The following is a 22,741-nucleotide window of genomic DNA, read 5'->3' as shown; positions in this document are numbered from 1 at the left end:
GTACGTGAAACAGGGGCAGGCGGACGTGTTCGCTCACACAAAATCTCAGCCTTGGCGGATTCTGAGGCAACAGGAACGAGCAGGGCCTGGGAAAGTGACTGCACTAACCGGAGTTAAGCTCTGTTGGAGGGACGTGGGCAGCTTCCTCCACGGGGTGGCCGCTAGGGCGACACCTGGAAACCACAGGGAGCCAGGAGGACGCCAGGTCATCCGCCCCAGCCTCGCAATGCGGGGTGCAAAGTGGGGACGGTGGGGAGGGGGATGGCCGGGGGCCCAGGAAAGGCACGCAGCGCAGTGAACGCTTCTGCGCCTTGCAAAGGTCTTCTCTGGGACTGTGGCTTGTCTTTCCCTCCGTAAGTGCGGTCTGTCTGATACTGATAGTTCGGGGATGCGTTCGGACTTGCTTTGTGTACTTTTACCAGGTCCGTATTTGTAAATGGTCCATGTGTGCACTGACTTCATGTTGTACGCCTGCTTCTGTGTGTGCCCAGTGAGCTCGGGATGCACATCGGTCACCGTAACCAGCCGGCGCAGGGTGTGTTTGTGGGCTGGTTAAAAAAAGTGGAACTATGGAGGCGTCTGGGTGGCTCAGTGGGTTAAGCCTCTGCCTTTGGCTCCGGTCATGATCTCAGGGGCCTGGGATTGAGCCCCCGCATCTGGCTCTCTGCTCGGCGGGGAGCCTGCTTCTTCCTCTCTCTCTGCCTGCCTCTCTGCCTACTTGTGATCGTCAAATAAATAAATAGAAATCTCTTTTTAAAAAAAGATATTTAACTAAAGATGTATTTATAAAAAAAAAAAAGTGGAACTACAATACTCCACAATAACCACAAGCAAGAGGGCAGGCGTTTCTGTGACTTAGAATGTTCTGGGCTGTGATGTCAGAAACCATGACTTAGGGGGATCAGACAGTGGGGAGACTCAGAGCTCTTTAAGCAAAGGCAGATGTAGCTGACTTCAGGGTTGGCTGAATCTTCATCTTCGCGATGTCATTTCGGATCTAGACTTTTCCATGTCTCTTCTCTACTATACTAGTTTGATTAACATGTTGGGAGCAAGTGCTGGGTACCTCATGAAACCCGACCATGTCGACAGGAAGAGATGCATAATATAATAAATAAATTATAACGACAAATATATTGTCCTGTGGCTCTTTCTTAAAAAGAGAGGAGACTTCTCCCAGAAGCCTTCCTAGCCTACTCCCCGTCACGTGGCTAGGATAGCGCCACACTGGTTTTCCTGAAAACAGGACTAACAAGGCAGAAGATAATACGGTTACTCACGCTGTTGATGCTCAGAGCAAGACAAGGAGTCAGCTTTCCCTTCAAGAGACCTGCTGTGCAGTTCAGGGGTGGATCCCTGGACAGTATTCGGATTCTCGCAGGTAGAAAGGAGAGTAGGTGGGTGTTGGGCAGGCAAACCAAAGCCTTTGCTACAGGTGACCAAACTGTCAAACCCACCAGGAAAAGCCAAGCGATCCAATCACAAACTAAGCCAAAGACCTGAAGAGATGCTTCCCCTCAGAGGACATGCAAATGGCGACAGATGAAAAGGGGCTCAAGATCACTAGCTGTTTGGAAAATACAAATCAAAACCACAGTATTACTGCGCACCCATCAGAAAGGCTAAAATTTAAAAAACAGTGACAGTAGTGACAACACCAAATGCTGATGAGGATGTGGAGAAACCTGTGCCTTCCCCTCTCTTTTTTTTAAGATCTTATTTATTTATTTGAGAGAGAGAAAGAGGAGAGAGTGCTCGGGGAAGGACAAAAGGAGAGGGAGAAAGAGTCTAAGCAGACTCGGTGCTGAGTGTGGAGACCGACCGGGGGCTTGATCTCGTGACCCTGAGATCATGACCGGAGAGGAAACCAAGCGTCCGACACTTAACCGACTGTGCTGCCTAGATGCCCCAACCCTGAGCAGTCCTGCATGAGGGGTAGAAATGTAAAATGGTATGGCCCTTGGAGAAAACATTTTGGCAGTTTCCCAGAAGGCTAAACCTACACTTAGCCACATGAAATTCAAATTCCAGCGTCAATAAGGAGGACCTATCGGTACGTGACTGTATCCTTCCATTTACGGATTAGGTAAACACGTAATGTGGCTGCTTTCAGGCTCCAATGGCAGGGACGAGTAGTTGTGACAGACCCTAGGCCCACAATGACTAAAAGATTTACAACTTGACCACTTACGGAAAAGGTTTGCCAGCGCCTGGCTTCGGTAAATCAGCGCACGCACAAACACATTGTCCACATTGTCCCGGCAGCGAGACTCCCCCTCTTTGAGATCGAAAGAGCGAAGACGACATAGGACACCAGGAAGGAGTCCCACGACATGAAGTGGAGAAAAAGAAACCAGATACAAAAAGGACACATGGAACGCATCCTAGTGACAGAACATTTCAAAGCAGGCCTGGCCGACCCACTCTGACAGGACTCAGGAGGCTGGTCCCCCTGAGGGACAGTTGGGTGAGTGGAAGAGGCCAGGCCGGGGCATCTCAGGGCTGACTCAGCGGCTGCATTCAGCTTGTAAACATTCCCTGAGGTTTACACTAACAATTTACACACTTGTAGTAAGTCACGCTGCCACCGATATGGGCAGAGAAGACAAGTGGTGGCGGTGCGGCTGGGGGCCGCGTCGGGGAACCGCTGGGTAGATCAAAGCAGGCCCGAGTTTCTTCCGTACGTGCTCACTTTCTGTTTCTCAGCTCGTCTTCCCTTTCTCGGCTTTCGTCGGCTTTCGTCGTTTCCTACGTTTTGTTCCCCGCTCGAGCGGGAGGAAACTCCTCTCAGCTTTGGCAGAGCCATCCTGTGGGCAACAGGAAGTAGGTGGCTGGTGCGCAGGTCTGAGCATGTGTCATAGATGCTTATCGCCAGGTGACAAATCACCTCCAAATGAATGGCTTCAACGACAATATTTTCGGGTGTGATCGTGATTCTGCGGGTCAGCCAGGGCTGTGGCTTCAGCTGTATTCATGCTGGCCAAGATGGAAAGTTCGAGAAGCCTTAAACTTAGACAGCTGGCTCCTCAGGGTTCCTTGCCACAGAGCTATCTTGGGCGACCTTTGAGCAGAGCGGTCTCAGAGTCATCAGACTCCTTACGTGGTGGCTGGCTTCCCAGAGCGAGAAAGCAGAACAGGGCCCCTTCTCTCTTAAGCCTGGGAATGGAAGGCCTAGCTCGTCACTTCCATCCAGTTACGGTCAAAGTAAGAGGGTAAACAAACTCTCTCCTCCTGATATAAGGAACAGAAGTGCATTTGTGACCTTCTTTAATCCACCCCGAACTTTATCTAGGGCGATATGACCGGCGTTGGCTGGAGCTTAGCACACTTCCTGCAGCCCCAGGACCGCACTGAGGACAGTCGCCGAAACGTCCCGCCCCTTCCGTCTCCCCAGAGCCTCCCGTGCAAACAGCGTGTTCACTCAATAACAAATATACACATAATTGAATGACTGATAGAGGAAACTTGCGGAAAAGTGACATTTTCATTTCAAACAAATGGCACTGGGTGAGGGACCTGAAGGAGCGCCTATGATGGGATGAGCTCGGAGTGTTCTGTAAGACTGATGCATCACTGACCTCTACTCCCAAACCGATAATGCTCTATAAGTGAATTCGTTGAATTTAAATTAAAAAAATTTTTTTGAAGATTTTATTTGTTTATTTGACAGAGACACAGCGAGCGAGGGAACACAAGCAGGGGGAGTGGGAGACAGAGAAGTAGGCTTCCTGCTGGGCAGGGAGCCCGATGCGGGACTCGATCCCAGGACCCTGGGATCATGACCTGAGCCGAAGGCAGAGGCCTAACGACTGAGCCAGCCAGACGTCCCTAAAAAAATAATTTGAAAAAAATAAAGATTTCATCTTTGACATATAAAAAAAAATAAAAAGAGAATAATGAAATAAAAAATATAAATGATAAAAATAAAAATAGAAGATAAAATAAAATAATAAAATAGAAGATAGAAAAAATAAAAATAAAAAGAGAAATAAAAAATAAGTAACTAAACCAAATGCTACCGTGTACTCTGTTGAGCAGAAACCCAAGCAACACAGCATCATGGCAAAAGCTGTTAGTGCTTCTTGGATTCTTCTCCAGCCAGCTGCTTCCTAAACCGTCACCTGCACGGGACTCGCGGGGGGGATCTTGTTAAGAAGCAGATCCTGCTTCCGTAGGTCTGGAGTGCGGGGTGATGGGGCTGCCCTGCAGACCACATGGTATGACTTGGTTTGCTCGGGCACAATCAGACCACAGCGGAATTCAAACAGTCAGAGATTGGGAACTTCCAAAGCACACAGTGGCCACGAATGGGGTTCTTGGGACCAGATCAACAGTCCCTAGTTCAAGTAGTACAGAGCTAAGCTGGTGCTTTATAAGGAACCTAAACAAGCTGGCTGGGGGGAAATAATTTATTCCGATGACAGCCCATCTCTCACACACACATCTGTAGTGGATGAGAACATGACAAGGGCAGACTATTAAAAGTGAGATTCTGTTCAAAAGAACAGAAGCGCTGCACCTCGGGAGGAAGGCAGCCTGGCTCATATCAGACCTCATCAGCTCTAAGAAGGGTCTGGAGGGCTGAGTAAGGTTCCTGAGTTGGGTGGAATTTATCTGGTAAACAATGTTGGTATTCGCTCACATTATTGCCGTAGGCTTGCAAAGACGGGCTTGTGCATTTGTAAATGTGAGCATAGTAATTTGTGATTTGTCCATCGTACAGCTCTCTGGAAGTGGCGATTAGAGCCCCCAAAAGTGGAGTGTGTGTGTGTCTGTGTGTATGTGCAAGAAAGATTTATGCATTTTTACAGATTTGACAGTTGATTTAAGTTGCAGGTTTAAATGCCCTGTTTAGGGGTGCCCGGGTGGCTCAGTGGGTTAAAGCTGCTGCCTTAGGCTCAGGTCATGATCTCAGGGTCCTGGAATTGAGCCCTGCATCGGGCTCTGCTCGGCAGGGAGCCTGCTTCCCCCTCTCTCTCTCTGCCTGCTTCTCTGTCTACTTGTGATCTCTGTCTGTCAGATAAATAAAATCTAAAAAAAAAAAAAAAAACCTTGTTTACGTTAACCTTTTAAGTGCAGCCGAGAAACCTTATTATTCTTTTTATTAATTCATTTTAAAGTCCAGCAAATAGTAACAACCTCTTGCAAGGGACCTCTGGAAAATGCTTGATCCTACTGGCAAACTTAGTTCATTAAATACTGTCATGAATTTGCAAGCACATTTACAACTCAGTGTGGGGGGCACCTGGGTGGCTCAGTGGGGTAAGCCTCTGCTTTCCGCTCAGGTCATGATCCCAGGGTCCTGGGATGGAGCCCCACATCGGGGTCTCTGCTCAGCGGGGACCCTACTTCCTCCTCTCTCTCTCTCTGCCTGCCTATCTGCCTACTTGTGATCTCTCTCTGTCAAATGGATAGATAAAATCTTTAAAACAAAACAAAAACTCAGTGTGAGGCGCCCGGCTGGCTCCATCAGGGAGCATGCGACTCTTGATCTTGAGGTTGTGAGTTTGAACCCCACATCGGGCATACAGATGACTTAAAAATAAAATCCTAAAGGGGCACCTGAGTGGCTCAGTGGGTTAAAGCCTTTGTCTTCAGCTCAGATCATGATCCAGGGTCCTTGGATCAAGTCCCGCATCGGGCTCCCTGCTCAGCAGGGAGCCTGCCTCTCTGCCTACTTGTGATCTCTGTCTGTGAAATAAATAAATAAAATCTTTAAAAAAAAATCCTTAAAAAAAGCCCCAAACGCCCCACACGACAGTGTACTGTAGTTTCCTTTTTAATCACTTCAACTGTCTCAATTAACAAGTATTCAAATAACTTTTAAGTCTAATGAATTAAACATATAGTGAAGCTTAAGTTTTCTTTCTTTTTTTGAAGATTTTATTTGTCTATTTGAAAGAGAGAACATGAGTAGGGCTGAGTAGCAGGCAGAGGGAGAAGCCGACTCCCCGTGGAGCAGGGAGCCTGATGCAGGACTTGATCCCGGGGCACTGGGATCAGACCTGAGCTGAAGGCAGATGCCCAACAGACTGAGCCACCCAGGCGCCCCAGAGAAAAAGAACTTTCCACCCGTGGTTCCACTGGGGCTCGAACCCAGGACCTTCTGCGTGTAAAGCAGACGTGATAACCACTACACTTGGAACCTTCATTATTTGTTTTTATGTTTTCTTAAAAATGTCCCAATACTGAAAAAGAAAAAAAAAAAGGTTCCAATACTGTGGATAAAATTAGTTTTCAACTAAAATGACAAGTTTAGATTAATTACCTAATTATGCATTTTACAGTGGTTTCCAAAGCTCAGAAAATCTTGGAAACTTTACAAATGCATAAGATGTCAAATATGCACAGATTCCCTCTTCACCCCAAATATGAATCCTGTAGTTTTGCTTCTCTTAAATTTCTGTACTTTTTCTAAATTCTCAGGCTCAGGTGTATCCCCATCACAGACAACAGTTACCATCCCATGCCCGAGCCTGCATATACATCCAAGATTTGAGCTGGACCCTAGCTAGATTCCTGTCAATGCCCCTAATGGGACACTTGAAGGCTATTAATGATTGCTATGTATTGCTGTATTTCATGGGATGTGGTCTCAAGACCCTGACCCTTACTTGTTGCTGTTGTTGTTTTTAAGACTTTATTTTTAAGTAACCTGTACACCCCACATGGGGCTTGAACTCATGACCCTGAGGTCAGGAGTCACACACTCCCCCAACCGAGGCACCCCCCAGCCCCGACCATCCCTTAGTTTTAAGCTCTATCCCTTGACTGGAGTGTAGGTGGTTCTCACAATATACTTTTCTCTCTAGCTCCAAAGACCTTTGCACTCGAGGAATCCTAAGATGTGTAAATACCCTTTTATCTGCTAATAAGACCTTGGGAATCCGTGGAATCTTTCTAGAAGCTTTGATCAGACTGGGATTGGATTCTAGGGCAAGATTGCTTAAGAGGTGGTGTGTTTTCTTCCCTACAGGCCCATCAAGTCTGGGCGCCTCTTTTTTTGTGATTTCAGCAGGAACGCATACTTTTTTGGATATTCTGAATTACATTCAATTTTTAGCATCTCACAGGGCCCTGTCTGAGCTGCGGTCACTAAATCTAAGGCCATTTGACGGCAAGGTGTGATGTATCTGTGGAGCAGGCTAATTATTCATGCAACAATATTCATCGATTACCTGCTCTTTGTAGATATCCAGCAGAGAACGGAAGATGCTCTTTGCCTTTCTGCTGCTTCTTGCCCAGAATTTCTCACCCTCGGTGCTATAATGCGGGGCCTCTGCTCGCTACGTTCCAGCAGCTCCCAACCCACTCCGCATCTTGACAATCAAAAATGTCTCCAGATATTGCCGAATGTTCCTGGGAAGTAGAACCACCCCTCTCGAGGGATGCAGGAACCATAACAGCGTGTCCTGGTTTTGAACGAAAGCGTGTCACATCTCGGCCAATGCGAAATACCTGGTCTGAATCACATCTGTTGGGGGCAGGAGAATGGTCCCGAAAGATGTCCAGACACAACCGGGGCTGTGCAGATGTGGTTAAATTAGAGATCTGAAGAGACAGGAAGATTATTCTGGATTATCCAAGTGAACCCAATGGAGTCACACGGGTCCTCTTATGAAGGAAGCAGGAGGTCGGGGTCAGGGAAGGAGGTGTAAGATGTGAGTGAGGGCAGAAGAGGGACCCGACTGCTGGAAGGGGCCGTGAGGCAAGGGCTACCGGCAGCCTCTAGATGCTGGAAAGGGTCAGGAAACAGAACCTCCCCAGGAAGCCCCAGAAGGGATACAGCCCAGCTGACACATTAACTGTAGCACAAGAGACCCATTCTGGACTTCAGACCTTCAGAACTGTAAGATAGTAAGTTTCCGTTCCTTCAAGTCACTACATTTACAGTAATTTGTTACAGCAGCTAGAGAAAAACAATCCAATATCCAAAATTCAGATTCTACTGACTCAGCCATTTTTATGAAGTTCCGATGGAATTAATTAAAACATTTTTTGTCATGATGGAAATTTTAAGCATGTATATGTGACAGAGAACAGCGCATGGAACCTCCTTGACCCATCACCAGCTTCAACAACTATCAACTCACGATGACCTTGTTTCAAATCCACTCACTCCTGCTCTCCATCACCTGTATGATGTTTAAACAAATCCTAGATATATCATATTTCCCATAATTATTTCCAAATGCATTTCTAAAATGTATGGACTATTTTAAAAAATAACTGAAATATCATTTTCTTTTTTTTTTTTTAAGATTTTATTTATTTATTTATTTCACAGACAGAGATTACAAGTAGGCAGAGAGGCAGGCAGAGAGAGGAGGAAGCAGGCTCCCTGATGAGCAGACAACCTGATACGGGGTTCGATCCCAGGACCCTGGGATCATGACCTGCACTGAAGGCAAAGGCTTTAACCCACTGAGCCACCCAGGTGCCCCTTCTTTTTTTTTTTGAAGATTTTATTTATTTATTTATTTATTTTTAAAAGATTTTATTTATTTATTTGACAGAGAGAGATTACAAGTAGGCAGAGAGGCAGGCAGAGAGAGAGAGGAGGAAGCAGGCTCCCCGCTGAGCAGAGAGGCGATGCGGGACTCGATCCCAGGACCCTGGGATCATGACCTGAGCCGAAGGCAGTGGCTTAACACACTGAGCCACCCAGGCGCCCCGAAGATTTTATTTATTTATTTATTTGACAGAGACACAGTGAGAGAGGGAACACAAGCAGGGAGAGTGGGAGACAGAGAAACAGGCTTCCCGCCCGGCAGGGAGCCCGATGCGGGGCTTGATCCCAGGACCCTGGGATCATGACTCGAGCCGAAGGCAGATGCTTAACGACTGAGCCACCAAGGCACTTTTGAAACATCATTTTCCAACCCAAATTTAAAAAACAAGGATTCTTAATACCATCACCTCTCAAGGAGTGTTGCCATTTCCGGTTGCCTCATAAATATCACAGAGGTTTCTTCCAGTTGACTTATTTATTTATTTTAAAAATATTTTATTTATTTATTTGAGAGAAAGCCAGAGAGAGAAGACAAGTGAAGGAGATGGCAGAGGCAGAAACAGGCTCCCTGCTGAGCAAGGATTCTGATGCGGGACTTGATCCCAGGACCCTGGGATCATGATCTGAGTCGAAGGCAGATATCCAACCGACTGAGTCACCCAGGTGCCCCTCCAGCTGCTTTATTAATCACGATTCAAATACAGCCCACACCAGGCTACCAGTTGTTATGTCTCTATAGTCTCTTTTTCTTTTCTTTTTTAATTTTTAAAGATTTTATTTATTTATTTGACAGACAGAGATCACAAGTAGGCAGAGAGGCAGGCAGAGAAAAAGGGGGAGACAGGCTCCCTGCTGAACAGAGAGCCCGATGTGGGGCTCGATCCCAGGACCCTGAGATCATGACCTGAGCCAAAGGCAGAGGCTTAACCCACTGAGCCACCCAGGTGCCCCTCTAGTCTCTTTTTCATCTGTAGGCTTCCTTTCCATCACTTTTGTACCCCTAGAAGTGTATTTCTTGGAGAAACAAGGCCATTGGTAGGGTAGAGTCTGCCCAGCTGGGATTTTGCTGATAGCATCGCCAAAGATGTGACTATGGTCCTGCGATGTCTGTGTTTCATGGAAGCTAGTAATCGGATCTGCAGGCTTTGATCGGATTCAGGTTTGATTTTTTGGCAAGACTGCGTCATAGGTGGTGTGTTCTTCCACGCAAGCGCGTCGGCCCGGCTGGCTCTCTGTCCGGGATCATAGCAGCCCCCGCAGCTCAGTGCCAGGATCCAGTCCCTCCGTAAGGGTGGGGGCTTCTTTCAAACCCAGATTCCATCACTCCTACTTGAGGATCAGCCGAATGTTCTCACAAAGAGACACTTCCTTAACAACAGGTTGAACGCCCTGTGGTTCAAGGTACTTGTGAGCTTCGGGCCGCTCACGGCAAATACGGGCATTTCCCGCTTGCTTGTGGTCTGCACGGCTGGCACCATTTCTTTTTACGGAATGGGGTCTTGGAGTCAAGCGTGACATGCCTGGGGCTTCTGGGTTTGGTAGGATTTCTGGGGGCTGTCGAGGTGGATTTCTATTTTCTGGGATTTCCTAGCATTGGTTGGGACTCTGTGGACGGAATCCTATAGATTGCTGTGTGCCCCCACCCCAAAGCAGCAGGAGCCTGGGACAAATTTGCAGGCGTATTGGTTTCCTGGGGATGCAGCAACAAAATACCACAGACTGGGTGGCTTAAAAAACTTGAAATTTCTTCTCTCACTGCTCTGGAGGCTGAAGTCTGAAATTAGGTTGTTGCCAGGGCCACGCTCCCTCCCTCTGAAGCCTCTCAAGGGAGCGTCTGTTCTAGGTCTTTCTCCTAGTTTCTGGTATTGCCGGCAGTCTTCGGCATTCATTGCCTTGTCGCTGCATCACCCCGATCTCTGCCTCCTTCATCACATGGCCTTCTCCTTGTATATCTGCATCTTTTCTCTTCTTCTAAGGACACCAGTCATATGGGGTTAAGGTATGATGGTGTGATTTCATCTTAATTTAACTAATTATATCTGACCCTATTTCCAAACAAGGGGATGTTCACCAGGACCAGGCATAGGACCTGAACGTATGTTTTGGGGAGCATACTTCAACCCACAACACCAGGGAGCTCAGGGTGTATGAGCACGGGACGTTCTTCCTGCTGGCAATGTCATGCTGACCTTGGGGAGGTAATTGGCCAGGCAAAGAAGCCTTGGGGAGCAAGTGGTTTGATTTGCAGAGACAAGGTCTTCCTGCCCCCCAAACGATCTTCTGTGCTATAACCCAAAATTGGTGTCCCCACGGAATGTTCAAAGGACATGGCAGCTAGAAGGTATGGACAGGGCCCTGTGCTCCAGAGGACTTGTGCTAGATTTAATGCTCTACTCTCACCATCTTGAAATTCTTCATATTTTTTTTTTTTTCAAAGGAGGCATCTGCTATGGTCTGAATGTTTGTGTGCTTCCTGAATTCATATGTTGGAATCCTAACCCTCCGTGTGATGGCACCAGGGGGTGGGGTCTTTAGGAGGCATGGAAGTCATGGCGTTGGAGTCTCGTGAATGGGATCTATGTTCTTTTAAGAGAGACCCAGAGTTCCCTCACCCCTTCTGCCATGGGAGGACACAGAGACCCAGAAGACTCCACCATGCTGGCATCCTGACCTTGGACTTCCCAGCCTCCAGAACTGTAAGAAACAAATTTCTGTTGTTCATAAGCCACTCAGTCTGTGGTCTTTTGTGAAAGCAGTCTGAACGGGCTAAGACAGGACCCTACCTCTCCACTGTGCGCTACAGAACACAGACCACAAGGGATGTGGCCAGTTCTGGGTAGGAACACCTGGCGGGGAGAGGCATAGGAAACAAAGCAACAATCACACGTTGTTTACAGCATAGCTGGCTTGGAGCTGGCTTTCTGCCCATTTCTTCTTCTGTGTCAGGTAATTCTGGCTGGACTTCACGGAGGCATGGCCTGAAGTTGAGTGACTAACAGAGCCAGTTCTTAAATGTGTTTATCACGCAGAGAAAGTGTGAACGTGGCCGTGATCATACTTTGCTCACTGACTAGAGTAGGGCTTGGCACCTGTTCTTTTCTTTTTTTAAAAGATTTATTTATTTATTTCTCAGACAGAGAGAGAGAGAGAGCGAGCGCGCACACACAAGCAGGGGAACGGCAGGCAGAAGAGAGAAAGAAGCGGACTCCAATGAGCAAGGAGCCAGATGTGGGACTCGATCCCAGAACTTTGAGTTCATGACCTGAGCACAAGGCAGATGCTCAACTGACTGAGCCAGCCAGGTGCCCCTGGGCGTGGCACCTCTTAAATGATCAATAAACCCCTATTGATTATGAAGTTAGGGAAAACATTACCCAGATGGCTCTTGGAATCAATAGTGGGAAATGGCCCCTCCCCCATCCCATCCCCTTCTGTGTGTGTGACACGGGGCTTGGCGCACCGACGGCTCTGGGCTGGGGGCTTCAGTGAGCTCCCCACGATGCTGCTGCAGCCGGCTTATGAACCACTCTTTGAGCAGAAGGAGTTGTGGGAACGCCGAGCAGCTGGGTGTAAAGTGGACAGATACGATTGTTCATTTCCACATTGACCTGACTGGACCACGCGGCGCCCAGATATCTGGGCAAGCGTTGTTCTGGGCGTGTCCGTGAGGTTGCTTCTGGACGAGCCGTGTTTGAGTCAACAGACTGAGGAAAGCAGATGTAGGTGGGTCTCCCGCGCTTCGTCGAGGGCCTGAATGATACAGAAAGAATGACTCTCCGTGAGTAAGGGGCAGCTCCTCCTGCGTGACCGTTGGGCCGGGACCTCGCTTTTCCTGCCTTTGGACTTGAACTGAAACATCAGCTCTTCATGAGGCTCGAGCCCGCTGGCCTTGGACCAGCTACACCATTGGCTGTCCTGGGTCTCCAAGCGCTGATGGCCGATCCGGGGACTCATCAGCCTCCGTAATCACATCAGCAAATTCCTTAATTCCTTAGAATGAATCTCTTTGTCTAGCTCTCTGTGTCTCTGGAAAACCCCGAGTAATACGGAGGTCAGCTGGGAACACTGAGCTTCCGGCTCAGGGCAATGCTTTATAGCTGTGGTCAGATCACACTCGACTCGTTACTTACGTTCTCTGAGCCTTGGTTTCCGCGCCATAAAAGCCTAGGCAGTGCAAGTGTCCCTCCCACTTTGCCCGGGGAGGGGTGTCTCAGCCTCGGCACTAGTGGCACGTGGGGGGGATCGCTCTCTGTGGCGGAGCTGTCCTGTGCCCCGTGGGGTGCTGAGCAGCCTCCCTGGTTTCTCCTCACTGGACGCAGGGCAACCTCCTTCCAAAACTGTCTCCAGGCACTGCTACGTGTCCCCCGGGGGCCACAGTCGTCCCTGGCTGAGAATCACGGGTACATAACAACCACCTTGTGGATTTGCCGTGTTGTCACTCTAGGATCTAGCGAGGTTAACTGTATTTCAAAACTGTTCCATTCATGTTGCAGAAGAGACTCATTTGTAACACTAGTGTTGTCAAATGGAAAAAAAAAAATGGTTCATGACCCAGAGGCTGCTCCTTTCTGTGTTGCATAAATCCTCCTTCTTGTGGGAGACTTCCAAGCTGCTCGGCTTGGCTCACGAGGCAGAGGTCTGCAGTGTAAGAATCTGTTTTTCCAAATACACAGGGGACCGGAGTCATAATCCTGAACCGGAGAATCCAGCCAGAAGGAAGTGTCCTGTAGTACGCTGGCTCACGGCGGCTGTGTTTTCCTAAAATTACGGTTTGCCTGGAATACATTTTCAGTTTACTCGTTAGCATTTTGTTGAACATAACCCACGGGCTGGGAAGGAAAAGAGGTAAAAATGTAGCCTTGGCGGGGGGGAGACTTGGAGAGGAAGGAAGTGGGTGGTTCTGAGCGTTCTAAGATTGGGAGAGAAATCGGTCTAACATTTTTTTTTAATCTGAATTTTAATTACTCAGAAACAAATGGGGTCCACACAACAGCCACGATCAATCCCAAGAACACTGCTTGGGGCTGAGAAGCCGACACACAGCAGAATACTGCACTGAGATGGACCAAACACAGACTGCCTGGCTGTCTTTCCAGAATATCCTGCACGTCTTTGGAGTGGAAGATTAGGAGATGAGAAAACCCCGAATCTCCAAACTGGCCGCACTTACACTTTTGGGAAAAGCGCTGTCAGGCTCTCAGACCACATTCGAGATCTAAACAACAGCTTTTCTGATCACAGGTCAAGTAAGTGTCTAAAGTTAAAGTCATAAAGCCACAAAGTAAAACATCAGGGAATAGCCCCACCCTGTCCCCATTCCAGTCCCTGAGCCTGCAGAGGGTTCCCAGGTTAAGAGTTCTGGCATTTTGTCCCTTCCTCTGCAGTCCCTAAGCCCGCCAGACAGGAATTAGCAGGAACTTCATCTAATGTCCTCCACAGCCTGTGGATTTGCATTATTTAAATATATGGGAAGTGCCCATAATTGAGTAATTATTCCAGCATTTAAAGAATGCCAAACAATGAGCCGTTTCTTCTTCAGACCCAATCTTTCCCACTTCCGGTTTCCTCTCAGCACAATGTGCCGAATTAGCCAATGTGTCATTTCCTAGAACACTTGATTGTTTACACGAGTAAGCAAGACTCCTTTGGCAGTATTTATTTCTCTCATTTTGGATGCGATGATTGTGGCCTTCATGGTACTCCCTTTTCTAAAAGTTTCTCAAGCATCGAATGTGTCTAGCTGCAATTCCGCAGTTTGTTTTTTAAAATGAAGACTTTCCTTTGGGAAGAGGAGTGGGGACAGAGGCAGACTCTAACGGGAAGAGCAGAAATCTTCGAGCTCTGTGTCGGCTCGTCTGGCATGCAAAGAGCGTGCTGCTTTTACTCCTTAGCAAGCATTTTAAGGAAAATCTTCTGCAAGCTATGCTTCGAGTGCATTTTAACCGTTTCAGAAAAGGGATTTCCCAGAAGGTCGGGGCAGCGAACAAGCATCTGCTCCTCACTTACCCAGAGCCTAAGTGGATTTTTCCTGAGCTGTTTTTCCATCAGAAACCTTGGGGAGCGGATAGGTCACGGCAACGTTGGCGCTCGGCGTTGGCGAGGCTGTGGTTTTAATATAGAGGCAACGAAGAACGTGTAATTGTGCCGTCAGCTCAGACCAAAGACTTCTTCCGCTCCAGGCTCCGGCGTGTGCCTCTGGTTTCAGTCCCACATGGAGAGCCCCCCTTGACCGTAAGGAAGATGGGCCTTCTTCTCCCTAACGATCTGTACGCGTGAACCGTCCTCCCGGATTCCCGGCGGGGCTGGGGAGTCCAGCTTCCCTTCCTCCCCCACCGCCTCTCATCCGTCCCAGCTCCCTGCACGGGTCTTCAGGGACCACCAGAGGCTGCTGAGGGCAAACCTTACAAGTCAAAAAGGGCTAATGGTGCTGTCAACAGGCCTTGGGGGCCCTAGATTCTGGCCTTCTTTAGTTAGCTCAGTTGGGGAAGAGGAAAGCACTAGGCCTGCTGCATGTCTCAAGTCAGAGGGGTCCAGGGACCACGAGCGCGTGTGTGGACAAGGCTTTTTCAGTGAAGGTCTCCCATCTGTCTTCACTGGCGCGCTGTGTCCCCCTTTTCCGAACTCTTCTGGTGACGTGCACATGGAATGAGGAATATCCGCGGGTGTTGTCATGATGGTCAAATGATTTATATTTGCCAAGTGCTTGGAAGAGAGCAAGCACATCTGACTCTCTTGGGTCAGGCTCCCTAGAAGCAGTGCCTGTGGGGACCATCGTCTTGTGAGTGACAGGACTGGGGGGGTGCGGACTGAAGGGGTTTGGGAGGCCGGTGAGGGTGGGGAATGGCTAGCAAAGCCACAGTAGCCCACAGGGAGCTCTGGAGTGTGGTGGCTTGGACTTTGTCTCACGAAGGCAAGAGGCAGGACTGTCCTGCTGCGGAATCAGTCCCTGGGTTGGGGGGTGGGGGACATAAACCTCTCAGAAGTCTGTCAGCCAAGGGTGAACCTCCACGAATGGTGTGTGCCCCAGCCAGGGAGATCTGGGTGGGATGCCACCATCTGCTACCAGAATCAAGTATTTGGGGTCAGCAGATCCACATGCCAAGGGGACAGGGCTCAGAACTGGGGAATCTGAAGACACGAGCCTCAGTTTCCACATCCAAGGTGTCTTCCTTTGAGTCTCAGGGGCCTCTCTGCATCCTCAGTTTGGGGTCGGAACCCGGACTTCATCTGTAGACAAATCACAGTTGTGCGCGCCTTGTGGCCTGGGGGGCACACGGAATCTATCTTACTCTCTTCAGCATGCCCGTCCCCAGCCCGGGGCTTGTACGCAGAAGGTGTGCAGCGCGGTTCCACCGGTACTCCAGACCTCCCACCCGCAGGGGAAAGCCAGTCCACGCCTGCCTCTCAGCACCTAACTGGATGGAACTCCCCCCCACCCCCCACCCCTGCCCTTATGCTTTACCTGATGCTTTCTCTTCTTGCTGTTCTTTGTATGAGTCCTTTGATGTGTGGGTGTTCTTCCTCTCTCTGGAGAGGCTGGCTTCACTCTCTAACACCCCGCAACCCCATTCAGGGCAGATTGGAGCGACGGTATCCAGATCTGTGAAATTCTGAAAGTACATGATGCCTGGGAAGGCGGGAAGGCAGCTTCAGCCCCGGCACCCTGGGTGGCAAAGTGACTGCGGGTGGGTGGGAAGAGAGAGAAAAGGCAGCGGCAGCTCCCTTGGCAATAACTCATGCCAGTCAGGAGGGAAGATGTCAGAGCAGGGAGACTTGGCATCTGGGTATCCTCTGGAATGTGCAAGATCGGGAAGTATTTGCTTTTCTGTTCCTCTCCCTGCCTTTCTCTGGAACATCCAACAATCATCCATGTTTCACTAAAAGGACTCTAGTGGTGGGATTTCTGGCATGTAAGTTTCGGGTGGGGGCAGATACTTGGAGAGCAAGGACGTTTCTGTGCAGTGGTGGGAGGAGGGGAGGAAACACCTTCCTTAGGTTAGGGTTGGGGTTAGCATGTCTAACCAGTTAGCAATCTCCATGCCTTCACAGTCTTTAAAAACATTTTCCCCTCATAAAAGTAACATTACCATTTTACAAACACTTTGGAGGGTAAATAGTTTTTTAAAAAACCATCTCACTGAAGGATTGCCAACTACTGTGAGCTGTTTGAAAGGTTTTCCTTTAGTTTCTTCTATGTATCTAGATTTGGATCGCTGTTTGACTTTTTACTAGCTATTTTTATATCATCATAACAGTGTTTTAAAACCTTCCTGATACTTTCCTGCATTTCCTGGCATTAAGTCTTGTGGCCAGGGAACTGGAGTACCAAGTAGCTGGGACACTTGGAGCAAGAGAGAACCCTAAAGTTGGACTTCAGTTTCTGTAGCTTGAGATGCGAGCGGAACGTAATTACCACCCAAGTTTCGAGGTTTCGGAATTGACCTGGCCACCTCCCCAGCAGTGGCCGACTTGGGTCTCTGCTCAAACTATCAGATCCTGCAGTCCGGAAGGTGGAAGAGCTCAAGGCAGGTCAGGTGGCCTGGTCCAGAGCGGGGACTCCGGACGAGCCCTTCTCGGGCTCTCCGGGCAGGGACGCATAAGCGCCCACCTGCCCAGTTCCCCGCTTCCAGCTGTGTCCTCCCAGCTCCACCGCAGACGCCGGGCCACTGGTACTTCTTCCAGCTACCTGAGCTCCCTCGGCCTCACTTACGGGGCTTTACCCCACTTCGCGGGACCATCTTGGGTATTCGGGAGACCCAGGGCACAGTTCCCCGCATCCCAAGTGGGCGGAGGGGGGGCTGTCCGCGAACTTCCAAAGCCTGGGAGTGGGTAAAGTGAGGTGACCGCCCTCGCCCCCGGGAATTGTTTGGGTCCCAGGGGTCAGCCCTAGGCCGGCCGCGCCTGCTGCTCGGGTGGGGTGCCGTCCTCCCGGCCCTCCTTCCTCTCCGCGGTGGCCCGGGGGCGGACGGACGCGGCGGCGCCCATCCTGGCCCCCGCGCGGTTTCCCGGCGAGGCCGGAGGAGGGAGGTGATGGAATGGGAAGAGGGAGGAGCGCGCGGGGCGGGAGGGGAAGGAGAAGGAGGGGCAGCGGCTGCGGGGAGAAGGAGCCTCCGGCTGGGGAGCCGGAGGAGCAGCAGCAGGAGGAGGTGGGGGCCCAGGGGTAGAGGAGCGGGGAGCCGAGGAGCCCCGGGGGAGCTTGGAGGCGGAGCGGCGGAGGGAGACTGCAGGACTAGCAGGGAGCGCAGACAGTGCCGCCACGGGCTCCGGGCGGAGGGGGCGGAGCAGCGAGAGGGGGCGGGGCACGCGGGCGCCCCGCCCCCTCCCGCCCCGGCCGCGCGGAGGAACGAAGATGGCCGGGTGCGCCGCGGGAATCAAGGGGCTGCTGGCAGCAGCGGCAGTGCCGGCGGCGGCGGCGGCTCCGGGGCTGTGACTCCACGCGTGGCGGCGATCCGAGCGACCCGGGCGAGCGGGCGGGAGACGCGGGCGACGACGCGGAGGGCCGGGCGGGCGGCGGGCGGACGCCGGTGCGCGGGCGCCGGGCGGAGGATGCACCGGGTGCGGCGGGCGGCTCCCCGCGACTGCCCCCGCGCCCCGGGCGCCGGGCCTTAGTGCTGGCGGAGGAGGCGGCGCGCGCGGGGCGGCCGGGCGGCGGCGGCGGCGGGGCTCGTGCGGTCATGCCGTGGCTGAGCGGCGGCCGGCGGCGGCGGCGGGGAGAGCCGCGGGAGGCCCCGCGGGAGCCGCCGCCGCCCGCGCAGCCCCCTCGGGAGCCGCCGCCGCCCGCGCCCCCCGTCGCGGCCCCTGCGCCCCCCGCGCCCTCCGCGCCGCCGCCGCCGCGGGCCCGGGAGAGCGCCGAGCTGCCGCTGCCCGCCGGCTGGGAGGAGGCGCGCGACTACGACGGCCGCGTCTTCTACATAGACCACAACACGCGCCAGACGTCGTGGATCGACCCCCGCGACCGGTAAGGGCGGGGGCGCTGGCCGGGGCTGCGATCCGGGCGCTCCATCCCTTGGGCTCTGGGAGTGGACCGAGGACTCCCGGAGGCCTCCGGGTCCGGGCGAAGATCGCGTGTCTTCGGGGCCCCGGCGGGGCTCCGGGCGCCCCTCGCCCCCACCCTGGGGCCTTGGACGAGGATCGAGACGCCCCCTCTCCGGCCTCGAGGCCCCGAAGTGCGGAGCCCCGGCCGCCTCCCGGCCCCCGCTGCGGGGCCGGTACAGTGACTTGGTTCCCTCACGTCACCCGCTGACCGGCGCCTGGAAGCTGGGCGCCTGGAATTTCCTCTCCCAGGGCTGACGGATGGCCCTCTTTTCCTTTTTCCGCCGGGGCCTCGCCCATCCCTCCCGGGCCTCGGCGGCCCACCGCCTCCGGCCCCGCGGCGGCCAGATGAGCTGTCATCTTGGAGCAGAAACGTGCGCTCCAGCTTCGTGGTGTGGGTTCCTTGTCTGGCGGGCTCAGCCTAGTTTCCAACCAAAGACTGCTGCCAGATGGGCCACTTGAGGGATTCCTAGTTCTTTCGGAGCTGCGAGAGCCTGCTCCCAGACCGTGCTGGTTGCTCTTTAGCGCCTTTTAAACAACCGACTTGAAATTCTGATTGAAATAGCCTTGCGTACTGCAGCCAGAATGGAATATGATTAGACCCATATGCTTTTGGAGTAAACGCAAAACAAAAGTTGAATTTCAGGTTTCCTTTTTGTGCAAGACGTGAATGGGGCATTAAGTTGTCTTATAATTCATGTGAATCTATCCCGTGGAGTAAAAAATGGATTCTTCTAAAAGCACTACCAGATTCCATTTAATTAAGTTCATGTAATGTGCTTTTCCTTAACTCTCTGTGTGATTGCTGCTTTCAATGGTTCCGCTTTTTTGGAGAGATGCTTTTGTGCGTGTGGGGGGGGTTTGGGGGGATTGGGAATTCTGTTGAAATCGAGTGTTTCTAGTGGTTACCTGATATCTTGTGCTGTTGGGAGCAACTTCTCACTGCGCTGGGCCTGGGTGCTAGAAAGGAAATACTGCAGGCTTCCCAGTGATTTTAAGACTTGAAAAGGCTCAGTGTGATGACATTGCTCCTGCCTCCTCCTTACCTGCACAGGAAAGTGCTGCATAGCACTGGCCTTTGAAAATCAACTCTGGAGGAGGGAAGCTGTGGAATTACCGTTTGAAGAATCTCTCTGGGTTCAGATAGGGAAAAACAAAGCAAAACGATCCTGTTTCCCCGACATTCTCCCTGAACGCAGCTAGCCTCTGGACTCAGAAACTTAGATAAATCCTAGCCCAGTTTTATGGGTTAAAAAGATGCTTAGTTATTTTGAAAATCAGGTGAGATCATATAATAATTTTAACCAAAGACTAGAGCCACAGCTGTCTGATCAAGCCTTGGATGGTTCTGGAATTGGTAGAACTGCTTGGAACGTAGCACCCTTTTATGCTGTATGTCTGTTAAAAACCGAAACAACTGGAAAATGTACCAATTAAAAATCCTGTTGGGCTCAGAAAAGGCTAAGGCTCATTTTATGAGGGTAATATAAAACAGTTGTGGTTGCCCTGGAGTGGGGATTCAAGATGAAAAATAGAAATGTGCAACTTTCCATTTTAATGGTAGGACCCAGGACATAGTTGAGCAGACCCTACAGGACTCAGCTTGTAGAATCTTCCTTTCTGTGTGTTTCACACACATTTCCTATGTTCTTTTTTTTCCAGAAATCTGTTTGTGGTGCTGAATGACATTTTCACCCTTTTCAGACATCACTTACGTTATCGATTTGTTTTAAAGTCCTGTTTCTAATGCTAAAAGTGTCAATTGAGTGAGCAAAAGTGCATATTTTACATTTTTTGTAAAGTAAAAACATGTGTATACTTTTATGAGACATTGTTTTTATAGTGAGTGAAAATTCAGCAGGGGACAGCTTGCACTTCAGCTCCCATAATACCTTGCCCGAAATATGTATGGAATGCTCAGCAAGCCGCAAACATTTAAGTGGGTTCTACCGAGGGGTGTAAATGGCGTCTGGTGTAATAGCCACTCTTCTTCCTCTTTCAAAACAGAACCCTGCCGATTTTTATGGGTGACTGATTATCCTTGAAAGTTGTAATTGATTTTTATTATATGGAAAAACTGTTCGTCGGAGCACATTTTCTCCATGTGCATCTGCCACTTAAAATCCTTTTTGAGTTGTGTCTGATTCACACAACTGGAAGACGGTGTTCAAGGACTTTCTCCAAATAGCTTCCAAATAGAGAACTGACAGGAGAGTGGCAAATAAATAAATAAATAGGTCTTTAAAGAAAATGAAGTTAGGAAGGAAGGAATAAATGAAGGTAGTAGGCGAGGCAAAAATTGTTGTTGACTCAGAACATTATTTCATATACCATTTAGTAAAAACTGTATCGCGTAAGATATGTCCCTCTAAACAAAGCAACTGAGAGCCAAGGGTTGTAACTGATCTCTTGTAGAGTTTTATAGTGATTCCGAAATTCAGTGTTGTGTTTAACGGCAATCTGTATTGGCAGCTCAGGGTGTGTTGGTGAATTAGTGGAGTTGTAATTTCTTCTTCTTTTTTTTTTTTTAATTTTATTTATTTACTTGATATAGAGAGAGAGAGACAGTGAGAGGGAGAAGCAGGCTTCCCGCTGAGCAGGGAGCCTGTCGTGGGACTCCATGCCAGGACCCTGGGATCATGACCTGAGCCAAAGCAGGCTTTGAGCAGACGCTTAAACAACTAAGCCACCCAGGCACCCCTGGAGCTGTAATTTCTTTCTCAGGTCACAACCAAACGGTTGTAAGTATAAGGAAATAATCTTTATAGATGTGGCATCAGATGTATAAGAAAAAATTTCAGTGTTTTCAAAACGGAGTTTTTTTGGTTTGATTTTCAACCCACCTTAGGCTTTAGTTCACTCTTTCTGCAGATCAGTACCGTCTGTTTAATTTTCATAGTTTCCTGTGAATTGTACCTAAAGACCTTGTTAAAAAATACAGAGTTGATTGTTTCTGTGGGTCAGTCTTGCATGTTTTCTATTAGTTGCATGTATGTATTCTGTGTATATTAACTTGGAGTTCAATGACCACTGTACACAAAGATATTTGCTATTTAGGCAGAAAACATGGGAAAAACATTTTTGTCTCCTGTGGAAAAATTTAGTGCCTTTGACAGTTGTGTATATGTGTGCTTCCTGCGTGATTGTGTTGATGTTATCCTACAGATGGACTGAGTGATTGAAACTTCATGTTCTGTTTCTTGGAGCTTAGTCGAGATTACAATACTGGAATGCCAACCTCGAGCAGCTTAGAGATGGTGGACCATATCCCATTTGAGATCAAAGCAGAATGTAAATAATCCTGACGATGGTAGAAGACCCAGATTATATCATGACATAAACTTTTAGGGACCCACTTGTTCTTGAGATGGGATTTCACCTGCTCCAACTGGAGAAATTCTGTGGTATATTAACATTCCTTTGAACAGGCCATTGTTTTTTGGGGAAAACAATCCATGGTTTGGGAATTTGCCAGGCCAGAGCCCCATATAACAGAGCCGGATGACATCATGCCACCTTCTTGCGACCTTTATCTAGCATTAATTAATAGGAGGTTTACTATATTTACTCCACAGAGTCTATTTCTGGATTATACAAACTTTTTGATAAACAGTGATTTCTCCATTTTTCATATTTTAAGATTATTGGTACTGTCTGCATGAACATGGACACTTAAAAGTGTCTTGCTTTTAAGGCCATAAGGGGTGGGCTCCTGGAAGAATCTTTGTTTAGATTATCAACAGTCATTTCTTGGTCTATTCTTGGCCTAATATCTTTCTTTTTCTTTCCTTCTTTCCTTCCTTTTTTTTTTTTTTTAAATGAATAGAAAAGTCATTTCTGAAAATAGAGCCCAGATGTTTAGAAATCTCAAAGTTGCCTTTTTTTCCTTTTCACTACACTGATTTCGGAAGTGGAAATAACATGTTCTACCTTCTCTGGTAGGTTTTGCTTCAGGAACGCACAGGTCAACTGTTGAGTGTCAGAAGGCACCTGGCGATCCTGGTGAGCTTCTGCTAGCCCAGGTCTTTTTGCTAATGTTGGTTGCCTTTCTGATACATTCAATAAAATTACTCTGATAGAATAAGGCACCGTTGAATTCTCCTGAATTCAGTTATTCCCATTTAAATCCACTAAAATGAAGAAATATTTACAGAGATTCTTGGCCTCCTGCGTCCTGGGAAGGTGGATGGAGGCCCA

At 49.5% G+C, this 22,741-nt stretch overlaps 1 protein-coding gene and 1 long non-coding RNA gene across 5 annotated transcripts in view; one reads left to right on the top strand and one right to left on the bottom strand.

Annotated features, from left to right (window-relative positions):
- Positions 1-11,599: 11,599 nt before the first annotated feature.
- Positions 11,600-17,723, bottom strand: LOC309856229. Its single transcript, XR_014307107.1, has 3 exons — positions 15,975-17,723; positions 14,519-15,739; positions 11,600-13,287 (listed from the first exon to the last, which is right to left on the bottom strand). It is a non-coding gene; the product is annotated as an uncharacterized lncRNA (long non-coding RNA).
- Positions 17,724-18,062: 339 nt separating this feature from the next.
- Positions 18,063-22,741, top strand: part of WWC3 (WWC family member 3) — a 109,881-nt gene continuing 105,202 nt past the window's right edge. For 3 of the 4 annotated variants that reach the window (XM_082717120.1, XM_082717119.1, XM_082717118.1), the window contains exon 1: positions 18,063-18,470. In XM_082717120.1, coding sequence (XP_082573246.1) covers positions 18,187-18,470 — 284 coding nt within the window. In that variant the 5' untranslated portion in view covers positions 18,063-18,186. The remainder of the gene's footprint in view (positions 18,471-22,741) is intronic. The other variant, XM_082717121.1, reaches the window with a different exon arrangement.

This window comes from Mustela nivalis, assembly GCF_964662115.1.
Source record: "Mustela nivalis genome assembly, chromosome: X".
In the NCBI taxonomy this organism is placed as follows: Eukaryota; Metazoa; Chordata; class Mammalia; order Carnivora; family Mustelidae; genus Mustela; species Mustela nivalis.
Note: the sequence above shows the minus strand (reverse complement) of the source record. Positions and strands in the feature narration are given on the sequence as shown.